General features: G+C 49.5%; 4 protein-coding genes across 4 annotated transcripts; 1 reads left to right on the forward strand and 3 right to left on the reverse strand.

Annotated features, from left to right (window-relative positions):
* Positions 1–7,785: 7,785 nt before the first annotated feature.
* On the reverse strand, positions 7,786–9,382 carry F5J12DRAFT_64571 (uncharacterized protein). Its single transcript, XM_051740196.1, has 5 exons — positions 9,275–9,382; positions 9,140–9,224; positions 9,050–9,073; positions 8,076–8,995; positions 7,786–8,017 (listed from the first exon to the last, which is right to left on the reverse strand). Exons 1-5 carry the CDS (start codon positions 9,322–9,324, stop codon positions 7,993–7,995), a joined length of 1,104 nt encoding a protein of 367 aa, XP_051600409.1. The 5' UTR covers positions 9,325–9,382; the 3' UTR covers positions 7,786–7,992.
* Positions 9,383–9,511: 129 nt separating this feature from the next.
* F5J12DRAFT_927075 (FAD binding domain-containing protein) lies at positions 9,512–12,344 on the forward strand. Its single transcript, XM_051749398.1, has 10 exons — positions 9,512–9,867; positions 9,920–10,039; positions 10,098–10,256; positions 10,354–10,686; positions 10,741–10,775; positions 10,838–11,020; positions 11,093–11,148; positions 11,210–11,219; positions 11,275–11,326; positions 11,382–12,344. Exons 1-10 carry the CDS (start codon positions 9,838–9,840, stop codon positions 12,246–12,248), a joined length of 1,845 nt encoding a protein of 614 aa, XP_051600410.1. The 5' UTR covers positions 9,512–9,837; the 3' UTR covers positions 12,249–12,344.
* On the reverse strand, positions 12,344–14,044 carry F5J12DRAFT_741391 (uncharacterized protein). The gene is made up of 3 exons (XM_051742028.1): positions 13,584–14,044; positions 12,898–13,532; positions 12,344–12,841 (listed from the first exon to the last, which is right to left on the reverse strand). The coding sequence occupies exons 1-3, from the start codon at positions 13,929–13,931 to the stop codon at positions 12,679–12,681; spliced, it is 1,146 nt and encodes a 381-aa protein (XP_051600411.1). The 5' UTR covers positions 13,932–14,044; the 3' UTR covers positions 12,344–12,678.
* A 64-nt stretch (positions 14,045–14,108) lies between these two features.
* On the reverse strand, positions 14,109–16,280 carry F5J12DRAFT_767728 (GH3 auxin-responsive promoter; the record flags this gene model as incomplete). Its single annotated transcript, XM_051742208.1, has 7 exons — positions 14,109–14,462; positions 14,523–14,689; positions 14,741–14,886; positions 14,939–15,115; positions 15,166–15,315; positions 15,374–15,615; positions 15,650–16,280. The coding sequence occupies 7 exons, from the start codon at positions 16,278–16,280 to the stop codon at positions 14,185–14,187; spliced, it is 1,791 nt and encodes a 596-aa protein (XP_051600412.1). The 3' UTR covers positions 14,109–14,184.
* Between the last annotated feature and the right edge of the window lie 2,634 nt (positions 16,281–18,914).

Consider the following 18,914-nt stretch of genomic DNA (forward strand, 5'->3'; position numbering starts at 1 on the left):
GCTGTCACACTGGGCCAAAAAAGGTGTTTTGCTAATAGGCTTCTGTGAAATCAAAGAGGTGGGTGTTGTAAAGGGCCTGTACCATCTGCTCTTGTCAGTCAAATAACACCAGCAGATATTTCATAGACAAGAGTGGATGGTCTCCCTTGTCATAAGGAGAACTATTCTGTGGCAGACTGCAGACCATGGCAGGCATATCTGTGTATCAGCTGATTGGTGGTACAATACTTTTGGAAGGGAGTTCATCAAGGAACACTGATTAATGAACATACCCCACTGATGATATTGTACTCACCACTCATGCCCACCCTTCAACTGCTGAAGGTAAGTGCTAACAACATTGGGAACCTCCTTTATAAGCATTTCTAGCTCTGCTTGGATGAACAAGTCCTATTGGAAAACATGTGAGTGTCCCTTCCTGAATTCCTCCAAACATAGTGTGAACCACAGCACAGTGCTACTGCACTGTCATATTTGATTTCCATCTCAGAGGAGGTAAGGAATTGTGTTGCATTGTACTATTTATGATTTACAAATGGACCTCCCCAGCTGAAGATGTCTTGGGCAATCTTGGTGGGCAACAGGCAATAAGAGCAATGCCAAAGAATGCCAGATTGTAGTCACCACATGCTGACCCCTTCAAACAACATGAAAACCCACTGCAAAGGCTGTAAAGGGAAGACAGGTTGTTTATTTGCTCAACTATGTGTAGTGTTTGCCCATAGTAAATGTCATAATTCAACTGTCCAATCCCTTGCCAGAAAGTGAACATCACAGCTAAGTTGTGGTGAGGGAAGGTGATTTGTGCAGTAGCTGCAGCATGTGGCTTGGGGATTTTAAGCTGTATTGATGCCATTTGTTCTTTTGAGTAGTCATATATAGGGATGTGTCATGAACAGGATATGTCAGTGACAGATGTAAATAGCAGCAAGTCAAAACATACAGACAAAGCTAAAGCACAACATAGTACAGGAAAGATATATACATGAGGATGCAGCCATGCAGGCTAGAGTTAAATGGCCACCTTTGCAATTGGCTTGTAGCATTTATGCCACTGATGCCCATGAACCATGTGGCTCAAGTCCAACTCTATGCAACAACCTCTAGGTATGACCACTTTAGTCCTCATTGTGTACAATGGGGACCTCAATGTTACAGGTATCCAAAGCAGTAATTCACCCTTTGGATCTTTGATCCAACCATCATGGTGAAGCCTAACTGGTTCAGCACATGTCAGCCTATCCCTATCTCCCTGGAGGACCCCATAAATAAGTTGTTCACTATCACAAAGTGCATGTGAAGGGACAACTGAAAAGCAAATGTGACATGACCTAATCACTGAAATTGCTGTTATTACACCAGAAGACATCACAGGTTGATTTTGCTTACCATCTGCTGTGTCAGACAAAAGTTGAAGTTCATTGGTCAAATTTGACATAGAAAACATCAACTGCTCATCCAATGAACCTGAAAGCATCCTCCTGTCATTAGGGGGGAATGCAACTGAAAGGACTGGATCTATATGACCCTCAAGATGGCTGCCAATCTCCACACCTCTTTCAGCATCCCAGACCCTCACAGTCTTGTCCATAGAGCCTGACACAATCCTCTTTCCATCAGGGGAGAATGCAACTGAAGAGACTCCATCTGTATGCCCCTTAAGATGGCTGCCAATCTCCACACCTCTTTCAGCATCCCAGACCCTCACAGTCTTGTCCAAAGAGCCTGAAACAATCCTCTTTCCATCAGGGGAGAATGCAACTGAAAGGACTCTATTTGTATGCCCCTCAAGATGGCTGCCAATCTCCACACCTCTTTCAGCATCCCAGACCCTCACAGTCTTGTCCTCTGAGCCTGACACAATCCTCTTTCCATCAGGGGAAAATGCAACTGAAAGGACTCTATCTGTATGCCCCTCAAGATGGCTGCCAATCTCCACACCTCTTTCAGCATCCCAGACCCTCACAGTCTTGTCCAAAGAGCCTGACACAATCCTCTTTCCATCAGGGGAGAATGCAACTGAAGAGACTCCATCTGTATGCCCCTCAAGATGGCTGCCAATCTCCACACCTCTTTCAGCATCCCAGACCCTCACAGTCTTGTCCCTTGAGCCTGACACAATCCTCATTCCATCAGGGGAGAATGCAACTGACCAGACTGCACCTGTATGCCCCTCAAGATGGCTGCCAATCTCCACACCTCTTTCAGCATCCCAGACCCTCACAGTCTTGTCCCTTGAGCCTGACACAATCCTCATTCCATCAGGGGAGAATGCAACTGACCAGACTGCACCTGTATGCCCCTCAAGATGGCTGCCAATCTCCACACCTCTTTCAGCATCCCAGACCCTCACAATCTTGTCCAAAGAGCCTGACACAATCCTCTTTCCATCAGGGGAGAATGCAACTGAAAGGACTGCATCTGTATGCCCCTCAAGATGGCTGCCAATATCCACACCTCTTTCAGCATCCCAGACCCTCACAGTCTTGTCCAAAGAGCCTGACACAATCCTCTTTCCATCAGGGGAGAATGCAACTGAAAGGACTCTATCTGTATGCCCCTCAAGATGGCTGCCAATCTCCACACCTCTTTCAGCATCCCAGACCCTCACAGTCTTGTCCAAAGAGCCTGACGCAATCCTCTTTCCATCAGGGGAGAATGCAACTGAAGAGACTCCATCTATATGCCCCTCAAGATGGCTGCCAATCTCCACACCTCTTCCAGCATCCCAGACCCTCACAGTCCTGTCCCTTGAGCCTGACACAATCCTCATTCCATCAGGTGAGAATGCAACTGACCAGACTGGACCTGTATGCCCCTCAAGATGGCTGCCAATCTCCACACCTCTTTCAGCATCCCAGACCCTCACAGTCTTGTCCTCTGAGCCTGACACAATCCTCTTTCCATCAGGGGAGAATGCAACTGAAATGACTGCATCTGTATGCCCCTCAAGATGGCTGCCAATCTCCACACCTCTTTCAGCATCCCAGACCCTCACAGTCTTGTCCCTTGAGCCTGACACAATCCTCTTTCCATCAGGGGAGAATGCAACTGAAATGACTGGACCTGTATGCCCCTCAAGATGGCTGCCAATCTCCACACCTCTTTCAGCATCCCAGACCCTCACAGTCTTGTCCCATGAGCCTGACACAATCCTCTTTCCATCAGGGGAGAATGCAACTGACATGACTGGACCTGTATGCCCCTCAAGATGGCTGCCAATCTCCACACCTCTTTCAGCATCCCAGACCCTCACAGTCTTGTCCCTTGAGCCTGACACAATCCTCATTCCATCAGGGGAGAATGCAACTGAAAGGACTGCATCTGTATGCCCCTCAAGATGGCTGCCAATATCCACACCTCTTTCAGCATCCCAGACCCTCACAGTCTTGTCCAAAGAGCCTGACACAATCCTCTTTCCATCAGGGGAGAATGCAACTGAAAGGACTCTATCTGTATGCCCCTCAAGATGGCTGCCAATCTCCACACCTCTTTCAGCATCCCAGACCCTCACAGTCTTGTCCCTTGAGCCTGACACAATCCTCTTTCCATCAGGGGAGAATGCAACTGACCAGACTGCATCTGTATGCCCCTCCAAGCCAAGCAGTTGAGTTGTTGACCAATGTTCTAGACCTCCTACAACTCCAGGAAGGGAAGAAAAGTTTGTCATCAGCCTTATTGATAGTGTTGTCTTCCTAGGCATAAATGGCAGTGCAGAGATGTACACATGTGGTGCACTGTGAGAAATTGCACCACCAGAGCTCTGAATAAACCTGATTCCATCTTCTACCAAACCTATTGTATTCTTGATATCATTTTGGTTCTTCAATGTCAAGTCAGACAAAATGAAATGCAAACAACTATGACAAACTCACTAAGAGCCATCTTTTGGTAGAGATAAGTGCTGCAGCAGCATTTCCAACTCCACCCAGCAGGCTCATAGCCTCAAGCCAAAATAGAATTTTTTCACTTCCCACGAGCTCCTTTACCAACTGTGTCAGGGCCAAGTCAAATCTAGTCTTCTGCAGATGATGGGACCAGAATTGACAAGAGTAGGATAGACAGGGTGGAATGTTTTTGTTGATTCTCTCTGGCAAATCAGCAACCTCTGCATTGCTCAAGTAGGAAGTTTCCAGTCCACAAATGTTGAACCGAAGGTCACCATGGAGGATTCGCAAGGTGGCAACAGCTAGGTTATATGGGCAAGAGGTGTCAATGAAGTAGTCCCCACTCCGTGAACGATCAGTTAGGAAGTCATAAAAGGATGCATGGAGGGGTCGGACAGGAGAGAAGCGATCTGTAATGCCCCCAAGTACTGGGGACATGAACGCAAGGATGACAACAACATCATAGTGATCCTCCTCGTTTGGGAACTGCCTGCGCATGTGATTCAAGGCCACCATAGGCAGAGGTTCAAGTGTCATCAGAACCTGACCCATCACCGAGCGATATCGTTGAAGAGCTTTTTTTCTAGAATCGGGGATAGCGTTCTTCAGGATGGTCAAGTAAGTGGCATCGAGGAGTGCTCTTCCCTCTTCGGACTCGAGAGTGATCACCTCATCATAGCGTTCCCGCATAGTCGTCCCGGCTTGGTTTGACTTGATGAAATCACAGGCCAGACGTGCCCATTCAAATAGGCAGTCCGCCTTCAGGGAAATCCTCTCAACTTCAGTGTCCTCGATGTCTGGAAGGTCTCCAAGTTGCTTGGAAACATAAAGACGGATATCGCGTTCTGTCCATCCTGCAAGAACGTCGTCCAAGGAAGTTGCCTTCACATGTGGAGCGGCTCTCAACACACGTTCAATGTCCGGCAATGCGCGCGATGTTATGAAGACACGAAAGTTAGCAGGGAGATCGTCCACCCGTGATGCAAGCACAGACAAGATGTCGCTCCGAGATTTTTCCGCGCCACTCTCGTCCAGCGCGTCGATGACCACGACCATCTTTCCAATGATAGTAGTGGATGTCTTCGACAACGGCTCTAAAATCAGCTTCTCCCACTGCAGCGTGACGTCAGATGTGGTCTTAAGGGAATGGTCCTCTGCAAGTACGTCAGCCAGAGCTCGCCGAAATGCACGGTCGCGGTCCGCCAGATCACGTGCAATGGTGGTAAATATCTTTTCCTCGCGACGTTCGGCCTGCCTATCACGGGCGAAGCAAAAGCACGACCCGAACCCTCCGGTATCCTTGAGCCACAGGGAAACGGTATGCGCGATGGCCGACTTCCCTCTGCCGGCCTGCCCATACAGCCAGAAAATACGCGGAGCATCTTCGTCAGTGTTGTGGATCCAGCTGAAGATCTCCATGAGGATCTCAGTTCTGGTGCCGTCTAGGCACTTCTTCGTCTTGTTGACACCCGCACCTCCTGCATAAGCCATGCCTTCCAACTTTATCTCTCTCAGATCCCCGCGTACGAGGTCCAGTTCGCCGCGCGCGAAGTTCAGGTCTTCAAGTACGTGGTGCACATTAGTGTGAATATCCCGAATCGCAAGGTCCCGGTACTGTTGCATCAAGTCGTTCAGCAACTTGGCGTAACCATCAGTCGTGGTCTGAGTCTCCGACACTATGTTCTTTCCTAGTCTCCTCCCTGAGGAGAATTTGAATCGGACTTGAGATAAATGGTGCAACCAACGTACAGAAATTTTTCGTCTCCGAGTAATTCTTGATGAATCGGGCCGCATCGCTAATCACCTGCGAAATCTTCACCAAAGTTTCCTTCATACTATCAATTTTTCGAAGGGTATCGTCTTCCAGAAGGAATCCATAGACTGCCCTGACTGTATCAAGGAGGCCGAACACTTCCCTGTCCAGGTTAGCTTGATTAATGAGCGACTACAGAGGGACGTGTGAGGTGCACAGCGCATACAGCCGGGGCGTAAACACGTACCTGAGCAGCAGCGGTTAAGATTCCCAGCGCAATCTGGGCATAGGGGTGAACCTGCACCCTTCCATCAGAACTCGTGATTAGATGTAGGGCAATGAGCGTACATTGGCGATACTAGTAACGACGGAATTAAAGGCTTTGAGAGGCTGGAGGTATGTGTTACTGAAATTTTGGACGCTGGCAGCCGCAGTATCAGCCTGTGCCACAAGCTCGATAGCTAATTGGCCGGAGCCTGGGATGGGCATCATGCAATCCAGGGCCTGTTGAGCAGCGTCGACTTCACTGCCTACCAATGCCGAGACCGGATCAAGCGCGGTACTGGCGCCACTGGCGGGGTCAGCAGCACCTTCGTTGGTGTCGCCTAATGGCTCGACTACAGCATCGACATCAGGCCCAGCCGGCATGGCCCCTGTTTCTGAGCCGTGGGTTGGCCTTTGAGTCTGTCCAACACGATTGTTACTTAAGGTTATTGCAACAACTGGATGGGGTAGATCACACACATCCTGAGTTGGGGCCACTTGGCTTTGTTCCCGTTGCTCCTGAGCGCCCCCACTGGTGCCTGTGTCAGTAGCCTGTGCTACGATGGAGCCTTGATTCGACCGATGGAAGATGTCCCTCATCCTTACAAATGTCATCCGGGAGACATTGCCCGACGTTCCAGCATGCGAGGCTACACCACCTTGTGACTGTTTCTCGGTGAATCAGCAACTACAATCGCCTGCAGGTAAACGAACTCCTTACAGAAACAGAGTTGGATGCAGAGCCAGATGGCTTTCCCCATCTAAAAATACGACGAGCCATTGAGAAATCAATATGTGATTCGTTCAAACTTTTCTGGGTGGGGTTGATGTTGAGGATGTGACAGGAAAGCGCTTGGGGCTGCAGTAGGCGCGGAAATGCTGTAGACACGTTGCAAACCGCCGCGCCATATTGCCATTACTGACACAAGGACCACTTGCAAGTACTCACGTGCTCACATCCCAACCACGATCCTGTCCTCTGGAATAGTTATATGTAGGAATGGTGTGGATTATCGGACTAATAGGACCACGGGGACTGGACTCCATAGCAAGTGATGTGGATATTGATATTGCGTTGGATGTGTCAGTGACACTTGTAAATTGCAACAAGTGAAAACGGACAGACATCAAGTCCAGCCGTGTAGCTTTGCATATCTTTACAATATTGTTTATATGAAGCCATTACAATAGTGAACCAAAGCACAGCCAATGGAAAATCAAGGAATATCAAGGTATAAGGCCAGTAGTGATGGACGAAAACCAGAGCACGGCATACAGGAAAGGACTATAATCGCAGATATGCTGTGTGCCACGGATCGAGTCCATGGGCCCGCAAGTGCTGATAATTTGGAAGATGCGAATGACCTCCCAGGGACAATATCATAGATCTGTCACCTACGAGAACGCCGGAGAGGTACATACGGATGCATAGGTGAGGAATGGCTGCCAGTCATCTCTCAGCGCGCCACATCGGAACCAGGAGGTGGGTGGTTCGCTCTATCGATATGTTCTGATCCAATTCTGGCCGTCTTCCAGGACGGATGCGTGGATATTGGCGTATTACACCGTCTACTGTCCGAATCTGCCCTCCCCATGGCGTTCGTCTTATGCCACTAATAGATGAGCCACTCGAGCTAGCGCGCGATCCCCAATACACTGATACGTGACACTCCATCCGTCTTGCTCACTTATTGTATGTCTATATCAGTGTCGATGATCGTGCTCATTTCGTCGCGGATGCGGTCGAGACCATATTCCAGAGTGATAGGTAACTGTCACTTTCAATGTACGAGTCGCCGTTCCTTGTCCTGACTGATTTCCCTTGTTCCTCCTAACAGCTGAACTATGTACGATATGTATTCCAACGAAAGTAAATACCTACCAAACATTTACAGTCGACAAAGCCACCGCGTGGCAACAACATCTGTATGGTTAGGAAATATGTATGTAGCTGATTTGAAGGAGGTGTCGCTGTACCCGTTACAGTTATCGCGAGAGAAGATGTGTTAGGACACAACCATACAACAAGGCGTCTCCGACTGTGGGAGTAACCATAATCGCGACAGGAATGAGGGTTGGACAAAAAGACTAAAAAAAGTTTGGAAGGAAAGACCTGCAAAAAGCAAGATTAGTTCGTGGTCCGTGGTACAGTATGCGTGGACAAGGCTTACATAGCACCCATGCCAATCGCGAAAGCTGCGACACCCCATGCAAAAGATTTCTGTCGAGGTTCCAAATGGAACCTTGAAACGCGTTTATTCGTTGCTATCTTCCGCTCCTCGAGCTCTGGCTCCTTAGGGTTGAAATTACGCTCAGGTTCCTCCTCGTCCTCCCGCACTCTCTTCAGTGGAGCCACCACCTGGTCTGTCTCCATATTTTGTGCGTCCCGCTCGGCTTTTAGCCTGTCGATCAATTCCTTCTGCTCCGCAATATCTTGCGACATGCTAGGTTTCGCCATTTCTATCGTTTCTGCTTCCTCGTCCACTACTGTCTCGTCCGAACCCCCTGGGGTGGTGACTTCAGCTACACGGACGGTCCGTGCGATTCTGACTGATTTGGGTGATTTAACGGTTGGCAGAGGAAGTGGAACAGCAGCAGGGCTCTTCGTGCGCGTTGACCTGCGCGGGGGCGGTAGGCTAGGTTGTGGGGTTGGCACGGACACAGGCGACGACTCTCTACGTCTCTTTGGCGTTGGGGCCAAAGTGGCAGACACCGTCATCGTCGAACCGCCAGCTGGGGATGTGGGAGCACCAGCTTTGGGTGTCGTTCCCCCTTTCGTCGACCGGCGGTAGCTTATGTTGGGGTCTGGGTTTGAGCTCGCGACCCGGGCGATAACGTCGGCGAGGCTGTAGCATTCAGCGAACTCGGGTAGTAGGGCGATGCTTGGGCTGACCCAGGTACCGGCGAGACGGACGATGTGGGGTTCCCGAACGGAACCGTTGTTGCCAGCCAAGTCGTAGGTCTCCTTTACCCACTGAGTCTCTTTCCGCTCGTCAGCTTCACTGGCGGTTGGGAAGGCTGCGCGGAACATGGTTGTGAGACTGATAGCGCCGGTGTCGTAGCGGCGTAGTATGAAGGCATGGCCACCTTGCTGGAGGTGGACAGTGAGAATGTGTTGTGCAAGACGACGAGGCAAGGTACGTACTGTTGGGATCTTCAAACGGCCCACCTACAAGAGGGAGATGGATGTTAGGGGTTTGGGTGATATAACCTGTGAAAGAATGATGTGCAGTACCAGAACCTCATGTCCGTCGCGATCAAGCGATTGATATTTAACAGGGGGCAATTTGCTGGGTTCGACTGGTTCAAGATACGGGCGTCTATTAAGCCTGAATTTTGGTTTTCCTGTGGGCTAAACGACGTACGAAACTTGAGATTAGGGTTCAGTTGTCTTGTGGGCAGATCTGGTCGCTGTGGCATCGCTAATGGGAGTGTGGTATGGCGAGAGACCAGCGAGAAAGGGGACGAGCGTGCAGCGTGCAACGGGTGATGGGCACAAATGGGCGAACCACGTTTCAACAGAACGCGACACAGCCACACAGTTCAAACTCCGACACCGCGTCGCTATAAAAACTTTAAACTCGGCAGGGGGAGTAGCGTATCTGATGGGATGTTAGCATGGATTTGTAGAATCACAAGCAGCGGTGGTCTGACCAGGACTCTTTTGATTACCGGGGAGAGCGTTTCACAGGCCGGCTTTATTCCTCACCGGCCTCACCACCGGTCGGACTGTTGTTCGCTTTGCCCGGGCTGGCCGCTCATATAGTGGCCACATTTGATCTTCATCAATGATCTGCCGCCAAAGATTTCGATGCTGCAGTGTTCTTTGGGCTCTTCCAGTACCTGCAAAGATAAAAGAATCAGGTGTTCAGACGTCGGCCTACCAGCAGCATCTCCCAGGCAACTAATTGAACACCCCTAAAGCAACTTATCATGGCAGCTGGCACGACTCCCGTACTCGTGGTATGTCGACCTTCATTTCCTACCCTTGAAAAGCGATGAACACGGACACTAGGTTGGAGCAGGTCCAACGGGCCTAATCGCGGCCCTGACACTTGCCCAGAACAACGTGCCCGTTCGCATCATAGACAAGGAACTCCAACACCGACCCGGCCAGCGTGGTCCTGGCATCCAGGTAAGTAAGTCACATACGTCGCGCATCCTACTCTTACTACAGCGTTGATTCCACTCAGCCCCGAACATTCGAACTCTTCCACATTCTGCGTATCCCCGAGATCCATGAACGTGCAGTCGTTCTTCCCCCGGTTCACGAGTACAACAAGGGTTCTCTCGAAGTCCTCAGAACATTTATCATGTCACCATATACCGAGCCCACGCCAGCGATTCCATACGTGCGTACTTTTACCCTCAGCTCGTCCTCTGTTCGGTTCCTACCTGCCTACATAAACGGCACAGATGGATGGAATGATGGCTAACAGAGAATCGTAGTATAATCCCAAACTCATGGGTCAACCTACGCTCGAAGCAATCTTGCGCGAGCACCTCGCCAAGTTTGGTTGCGCCGTTGAGTTGGGCACCCGACTGGTCTCGTTCACCCAAGATGACAAGTGCGTCAAAGCTAAGATTGTCAAGCGTCGCACCGACGCTGGGAATGTGGAGGAAATCGAGGAAGAGATGGAGGCAGCATACTTGATCGGTGCTGATGGCGCGAAGAGCGTGACAAGAAAGCTACTCGAACTCACCTTTGTCGGCTCAGCATGGGAAGACGGCTACATCGTGCTGGGTGATATCCGTTTGGAAATTAAAGGTCTCGATCGCGAGGTATACGTCGGCTTTGCGGACGGAGCATAGACGCTAACCAGCCCGTCCTTTCAGCACTGGCACCATTTTGGCCACTTTTCAAAGGATATGTACGTTCCCCCGCACAACATTAACCACTATCGTGCTCCAGTTCATGAATTGCGATTTCCAGAATCTCTTTCCGCCCTACTGATGAAGTTGGCAAGGACGGATACCAATTCATGATCGGCAGTCGTATACGCGACCTGAAGGGTCTCGCCCAGGACGAAGTGGCTCTTGTGAATTGCATCAAGGATTTTGTAGGCCTCGGAGACGATGTCAACGTGAAGGAGCTGATGTGGGTTTCGGAATCTAAGTGGGTTTCATTTTTTTATTTCCTCGGCAAACTTGGTAGTTTGGAGTAGTTGTTGATACTTTTGGTAACCAGGCCCCACATGAGGATGGTGAACAAGTTTGGTGTGGGAAGGGCTTTCGTTGCTGGAGGTACGGACATACCTTGCGTTCAACTTTTACGTCGCTCATCTGTGTTTTCCTCCGAATTCAGACGCTGCTCAGTGAATATGCATTTTTACTGGGGATAACCTTCATTCCTACTGACCCTTTTGTTAGTGTACATAGTCCAACTGGCGGACAAGGTCTGAACTCCGGCATTCAAGATGCGGTGAGACCCAATCCACTCCAAGTCATACCGCTAGAGCCGACAATACCTTTCGCAGCTTAACTTAGCCTGGAAACTTGCATTGGTTTACAAAGGCTTATCCCCGACTTCCTTGCTCGACACTTACTCCGCTGAACGGCTTCCTGTGATTGCCGAAGTGCTCAGTGTCACCGCTGAGATGCACAAGCGCACTTACCGCGAGTCGCAGTCCGAACACGCGCCCAGATCGACTACGGACGACAAAGACAACGACAGCTCGAAGTTAGCAGAATCCAAACTTCAACGCTCACTGCATCGCGGAAAGAATCTATACATGCTTGGCGTGAATTACCGTACTAGCCCAATTGTCATCGACGAGTTCACCCCCGCTCCTACTTCGGCGGGCGCACACCGCGCATATGGGGACATCCAAGAGGGCGTCTTGCAAGCGGGCGATCGTGCTCCAGACGCTCCGGATCTAGCACCCGTTTTTACACCCAACTGCGCAGCGCCCACGAGTTCAACGCCATCGAAAGAAGTTCCAGAGAGCACTCGTTTGTTTGATATCTTCGCACCAACGTATCATACCGTTCTCATGTTTACACCTGCCTTGACTTTCCCTGCCGTCCGATCGGTGTTTGCGGCGCTAGAACAGTCGATCGCGAAGAGTGAATCTGTGAGAAGTTTGGTCGTACTTGCCGGTTCACTTTCTGAACCAGATGACCGTGTCATCAAGGACCAGATTATCGGTGTGGAGGTATTTGTCGATCAGGCAGGTCATGCATATCGAGGGTATATTGTTGAAAGAGAGCAAATCAAGGTTGTGGTTGTACGCCCGGATGGGGTGGTCGGCGCGGTCGTGCACGGCGCGGAAGGTTTAGGACAATATTTTGAGGGAGTGTTTGGGAAGAAGGGGGGTGTGCATCCCGTGAAGGATGTGGTGTAGGTTTATTTGGTGGGTTGGGGAATTCCAGTCGTGCCACCGAGTTCAAGTGAGGGTTCACGCGTAGTTAATAGGGAGTCGTAAAATACCACATGGATGTCCTTGTGTCTGATGCTGCTGCATCATGTAGTATAGGTGAACTAGCTGGCCTTCTACAGTCCTCAAACAAACTTCACCGCATGCTATAGGACACTGGGCATGTCTGGCCTCACGAGCTCCCTACTTGCTATAGACTATAAACGCGAGAGCGCTGTGCTCCAAAACACTCAAGCACATAGCCAAGCATTTTAACAATTAGCACGGATCCCCATGTCCTGTGGTTGTATCATTATCAGTAGAGTCGATGTAATAATAAAAAAAATAAGAATGGTGGGGACAAATGAAGGGAGCAACGGCACACGAGGAGGAACATTCAAGACCAAGAAACAGTTTACTACATCCCAATACCGTCGTGAGCACGTCCAGTGCCACCACCGCTCCCAGAGGATACGCTCGCTGTCTGAGGTGTATAGGGTAACGACTCCACTCCGAGATTGGACCTGGAGCGGGCAAGAATATCTGAAGCGACATCCGACCCGTACTGTTCTGCGAGTTGACTGAGCATAGGAGTCAATGAAGCGTTCTTTCCCGGAAGAGAGGGGAAAGAACTCACCTGGCATAGTTATCCATGATGACGGCCATGCTGTTCAAACTGAGACGATACGCCTTGGGCATCATACCCTTTCCGAAACGGTAGGTGACATGGTTCGAGCACAGCAGTCCAGCGAGCATAATAAAGATCTGAAGGGGGACGAGAGAGAAGACGATTGTATACCAAATCTCGAGTACGCGTCTTTCGAATTGCAGGTAAGCCGCCTTGCACCCGGGCAAAACCGACCGAGCGTAACATGTCTGTGAGACGGTGGCTTCGACGAAGGGAGAGTAGTATCCGCAACAGTGAAGACGATTTTGGATACGTAAACGGCCCGCAGCGCCGAGGTTACGAGACCACTGAGCATTGATCTTGCCCTCCAGATTGAAAGTACGTTGCTTGTAAGTGAGGTAGCCCGGGCTGACCAATAGACCAAAACAGATCCAGAGGAAGAAAGTGTAGTAGGCGAGGAAGGAGCGGTTGTTGAGGAGGATGCCTGCCCAGCCGAAGACGGATGTGATGGTCGCGGCTGCTGCTGCGACGGTGGAAAGAACGAGTTCGGTACGGTTTCCTACGCGGACGATATCGGCGTGCTCGAAGACGTCGAACCATGTCAGGAGGCAAGAGATAAGACCGGTGAGCGCGTAAATGGACAACTGGGTTGCATGAGATTGTTGAATGGACGCAGACAGAACGGATGGACTTACGCATACGTTAGCCACGAAAAGAGTCCATTTGAATTTGTTCCAACGCATACGGGGACGCGTGCGTCCGCCTTCTTTTCCACCAAACCAATCACCCGTGACGCCATCGTAGTCCTCGTCTCCCTCCCCAGCCATGCGTGGTTCATTGCTCTTGAACGCCTCTCTGCCTCCGCCTTGTTTAGGGAGGGATAAGTCGACTTTTGGCTTACGTCTCCTAGCGCCTGGGGAGAGAAGGCCGCTGGAAAACTTGGACGGGAGGTAGTTGACGGTCAGAGAGATGTCCTTTGGCAGGAGGTTGGTTGTCTCCTGACGTGCAGGACTTGGAGGAGGGGTGCTGTCATTGAGGGACATGGCGACCTAGTGGGACGCGTCGGTTGGATGGGAGTGAGAGTGTATCGACGATAGTTGGCGCTGAGAAGGAGTGTGGGGGCGGGAGTGAGTGGAAGGGCGGATGAGGAGACTTACCCGACAACCTGCTTGGCTACTCCTTACTTATGTACTCACACAGTCACACCATGTAACAGCCGCCTTCGCCACTCTTGGAGAAACTTCAATTACTATACTACAAACATGTTGGTCAGCGATACTGTCGACAGTCTCGTAGTCAGCCTTGCAAGGCTCCGCCGTTCGAGTCTACACCCAATTCGCTCCGGACCCGCGCTAACATCCACTCTCGGGCCGTATTGTCCTTCATCGACACAGGGACCTTCCCTTGTCCGGAACCAGAGTTGGTCACTTCAACTTTCCATCGTCTGTACTCCCCGAACGTCCCGGGTTCCAACACCCGGATAGTCGGTATCTGCATTCTTTCTGGATCAAACTCTTCGTTCAGGCGGCAAAGTTCGCTGTGGAGCTTCATGGGAGCTTTGACGGCCTCGGGATCTTTGAAATTGGTGGTAGTAAGAACCATCACGAACTAACTGGGAGATATCAATCACGTACGAAGTTCGCCATGAACTTCCACAAGATATCCAAGAGTGGAAACCCCACTGTGGCTATCGATGATGGTAGTGAACTCAACTATTGGGGCAAGGGTATCTTGCACCGCTAAAATAGCAGTGGTGATATGCTTTTCGGTCAGCACACCCCCTGCCATCCACGTAATGACACTACACATTCCCTTTAGTCAAGAGTCTCAGTGAGGTTATCAGCATACTTGCTTTCGTCGTTCGAAGTAGCGAATGATAGGTGAGCCATCTGTTGGATCAAAGCCTGCAATTTCGACAATATCTCCAAGACGGTAGCGCCACAAACCGTCACGAGTGGTGCACACGATCTCGTAATGTTTCCCGACCTCAAGTAGCCACTTTCCTTTGAATCAGATTGGACCGCGTGAAAGAAAAGGGGAACAGGCTTACAGGGGGTACGACACCAGACGCATTTTCCTCCTTGGTTACGTCAAGGTATTCGAAGATGTCTTGCGATGTCATTTTGAAAAGGTTCAGGTCTGAAGGGTCGTAGACTGCAGCAACGTAGGCTTCGGAACTGAAAAACCCGGGGCTACGCAATTGCACAGGGCCCAAGTAGAATCGTAACTAACGCAAAAACTGAGCCTGAGGGCGTCAGTCTATGTAATGGAGCTGACCTTCGGAACCGCGACAGAGAAAACACCGCTACCGATGGACACAGTGCTCTTGAGCATCGGCCAAATTTTCAACAGCCAGCCAGGTTGGTCGTTTGCTTTACCGACTGCACGAAGCTGAGCAGCACGCTCTGGGCGTGGAGGGAAATGGGGCTGAATAGAATATCCAGCTCAGCTTGCTACAATTATCAACTGGTGGGGAGATGATTACTTGAAGGTATTCCCGGACATCTTTGATCCCGTCCCAGGGGGGAAGTTCACCTGTCTCGATGGAAATAATCAGGGCTTCCCACTCTTCTTCCATAAACCGTATCATGTCGACGGCGGACGTAGTAAAGTTTATAAATATGGTTTCAACCTTGCTATTTGCGAGTGCGAAGAGTGTGTGCGTGAGTAAGAACGTGCGATAATCGCGGACGAAGCCGACGGCGATCGGAGAAGTGGACCACTTCCCTGGTGAGCGATGAGTTTACTGTAAAATGCAAACATTTGAACGTGGAGTGAGGAGACGTGCCGGCCAACTTAATATTCAAGTGATCGTTTTCCACTTCCAAATCATACCGCACGCGAACCCCTCCGGATGACCCCAAACCAACAGAAATGGTCTTAATGATGTCCCCATTTGGATTTTGGATTTTCACCAACTGACGACTGTGGAGAGAAAAGATCCGGAAGGCCTCTCGATCATCGATGGTATAGTACACTGAGCCTTGATGTCGATACTTGCAAAAAAACTTTGGTTTTGAACTCGAGGTCGAACTCGTGACCGCTATGTGATGAGGCAAACCGGGCGAGAACATATCTCGAACATCGTCCTCCTGACAAGTCTCCGAAAGGAATTTGGCCACGAAGGGCTCGTAAGGGTCGTACGTCGTTAACGGGATTGTGGTGCAAAAGGTATCCAGGAGGATATCATCCGAGATGCCCTCATCATCATCCCTCCCAAAATTGCGTATCGCACTGTGAAATGCCGCAAAGACAGGAGATTCGGAAAAACAACGGGTGTCTTTGTTCTTCTTGATAAGAGCTACCCATGTAGCCTCTACGCGATTCTTGAGCACACCGACAAGGTCAGGGGACAAGACATGGACGGGCTGGGGAGCCTGCGGGGTAGACATTGTGGTCTGTGGACAGGCAGTATGCCTGAAACCAACATACTGGTATTATAACTACACGCATGCGCCGGCATTGGCACCGCGCAACCTCCGAGGAGTTTTGGAAGAAACATGATTGACAAGGTTGATCCTATGATCAGTCAGCCACATGAGCATGCCCCATTAGCTAAAAAAATGTCGGAAAACCTGAAAATTCATTTCAATGGATTTTAACGTCACGTCTCTGTCACGTCTTTTACCATATTTGGTATGCTTGTTCATTGAAACATCTTGTGATCGTATTGCAACGTTTGCAATTGCCACGGTCATGGAAGGTCACAAAGTTCATGCCTAGTGAAAACTCGACACGTCCGGGCGTGGCCAGACATGACCAAATATGAGTCGGAGCGGACGTCGGAATTATACCACGAGGGAACATGTTCCGAAAGAAAACTGGATGATTCTTATATTTGCAAAATGTTGGGGCAGCACTTGGCATGACCATATGTTAGAATTTTCCCACCAAAATAAATTGTCACATTCCAACATATTCTTCAGTGCATGCTGCATGCTCATGAAATCTACTTGAATCTCACTAGATATGGTTATTACTGGCTTTGCAGTTTATACAAAATATTGCCATACATGCACCAATATCATTTGCATTGCTATGATAACTAGTACACATTACCCCCTACCAGCTGTCCATGGAGATGACTATAGGAGAGCAGAGAATGATGAGAGCAAGTCTAACATGGGTAAATGAATGCAGAATAAATTAATGAAAATGCCTTGAAAGTGAGACACATGTGGGGGAATCATTGTGACACAAATGTGAGTGCAGAGACATGAAAGTGAGATGGGCAGGTGCGAGAAGTGTGTGAGTGCAGAGACATGAAAGCGAACCAAATGTGAGTGATGTGGAGTGCAAGTCCAAAGTGATATAGCAATAGCTTGAGTGCTTGAATGCAAGATGAATGTGAGTTGTCCTCAGTAGACAGTGCCATTGCATATAGTCTTTGGGTCCCAGCCACTGCTTTTAACCTATACTCTGTTAGTGCAAAATCATCACAACTAACAGCTACTTTACCAAACTTGCAGCCTTGTCAACATAGGACTAGAATATGACCTCTGTTAGTGGTGAGGGCAGTTGGAAGAAGTAGATGATACCTTGACTTTGTCAGCAGAAAGTGAATTGTAGTATTTCTGGAAGTCCTCTGTGGTTCCATTTGGTTGAATTCTCTTGAGCCATCAAAGTGTGCAGAGGTTTCTGATAATCCAATATGTCAGACCAAAAAATAGTAACAATTTAAACATACTGTCCATTCTTGGTTGGACTAGGTCACATCCTCCCAGGCACCTTCACGTTGCCCTTGGCAGACTTGGTGGTCATTGATGGAATCACCAATCCTTCATTCTCTATCTTGCTTCCATTCAGGTCACTTGGGAGCTTGGGTAGGGACTCCCGAGCCTTGTTGGCAGCAATCGCCAAGCATGCTCTAAGAAACATCATCAGAAAAGGTTCCTATTCACATGTATACTCACAGTGGGTTAACTGATATCTTGGTAGGAATGACAGTGACTAGCTCTGGCTCTGGTTGGGGCATGCATGGCATAATCTCCTTCTCATTTGTGCATGTCATTTCCTCTGCAACAGAAGGGAGATGGGACATGTTGCTAAGAGGCAGAGATGGTAATGCCATCAAGGCTGTGCCCTCTGTGATAGATGGAAGATGGGATGTGTCATTGACAGGCAGAGATGGTAATGCCATTGAGGCTGTGCCCTCTGTGATAGATGGAAGATGGGATGTGTCATTGACAGGCAGAGACAGTAACACCATTGAGGCTGCACCCTCTGCGATAGATGGAAGATGGGTCATCTTGCTGACAGGTGGAGACAGTAACACCATCAAGGCTGCACCCTCTGCAATAGATGGAAGATGGGTTGTCTTGCTGACAGGTGGAGATGATGACAACATTGGAGAGAGGTTTGACACCACCAAACCGGTGTCATCAATTTTGTGGTCCTCTTAAAAACTGGCTTTCACTGTGGTTCATTGAGATTGTATGGAATACACTCACCTTTCATTCTTTTATCTGGTGTTTCTGACTTGACATTAGCTTCAAGGAGTTTCCATTTCTTGTCCTTCTTGTCCATCTCCATGTCCTCATTGTCATCTTCACAGTCCTGAGATTTTTTCATCTTCCAATTCCCCTCACTGTCCAAATGGGTCTTCCACCATGCTGGGTATGAGTTGCTTGCTAAGTAGTCCAGCCTCCAACCATTCTTTGCAAATCTGAAAAGCAGGAATGCACTCTCCATGAGGTTATGAGTTAATTGCCTACCACTTGCACACAACTGACCCCAAGATTTTGGAGCCAGTTTGCAGTTAGCTAATTCTGCCCACCCCCCTCAAAGTGTCTTTCAGATAGCCTTTGCTGTGCTGTTGGATGGTGGATCACTGTTGTCTTCCTTGAGGAATCCAAGTGTCCCACATGTGCTAAGTTGTCCCTCAGACAACTCAAGGAAGGTGTTCCAATCGCTTTGATCCCAGAAATGGATTTTCAGATGAGTTTCAGGTGTTGGGCATGTAAAATCACTTGGAGATGACTGTGGGACCATCATCATATCAAACCATGCCAGGTCTGTTTCACATA

This window comes from Pisolithus orientalis (assembly GCF_024613125.1).
Source record: "Pisolithus orientalis strain OTSU chromosome Unknown F5J12scaffold_12, whole genome shotgun sequence".
Classification (NCBI taxonomy): domain Eukaryota; kingdom Fungi; phylum Basidiomycota; class Agaricomycetes; order Boletales; family Pisolithaceae; genus Pisolithus; species Pisolithus orientalis.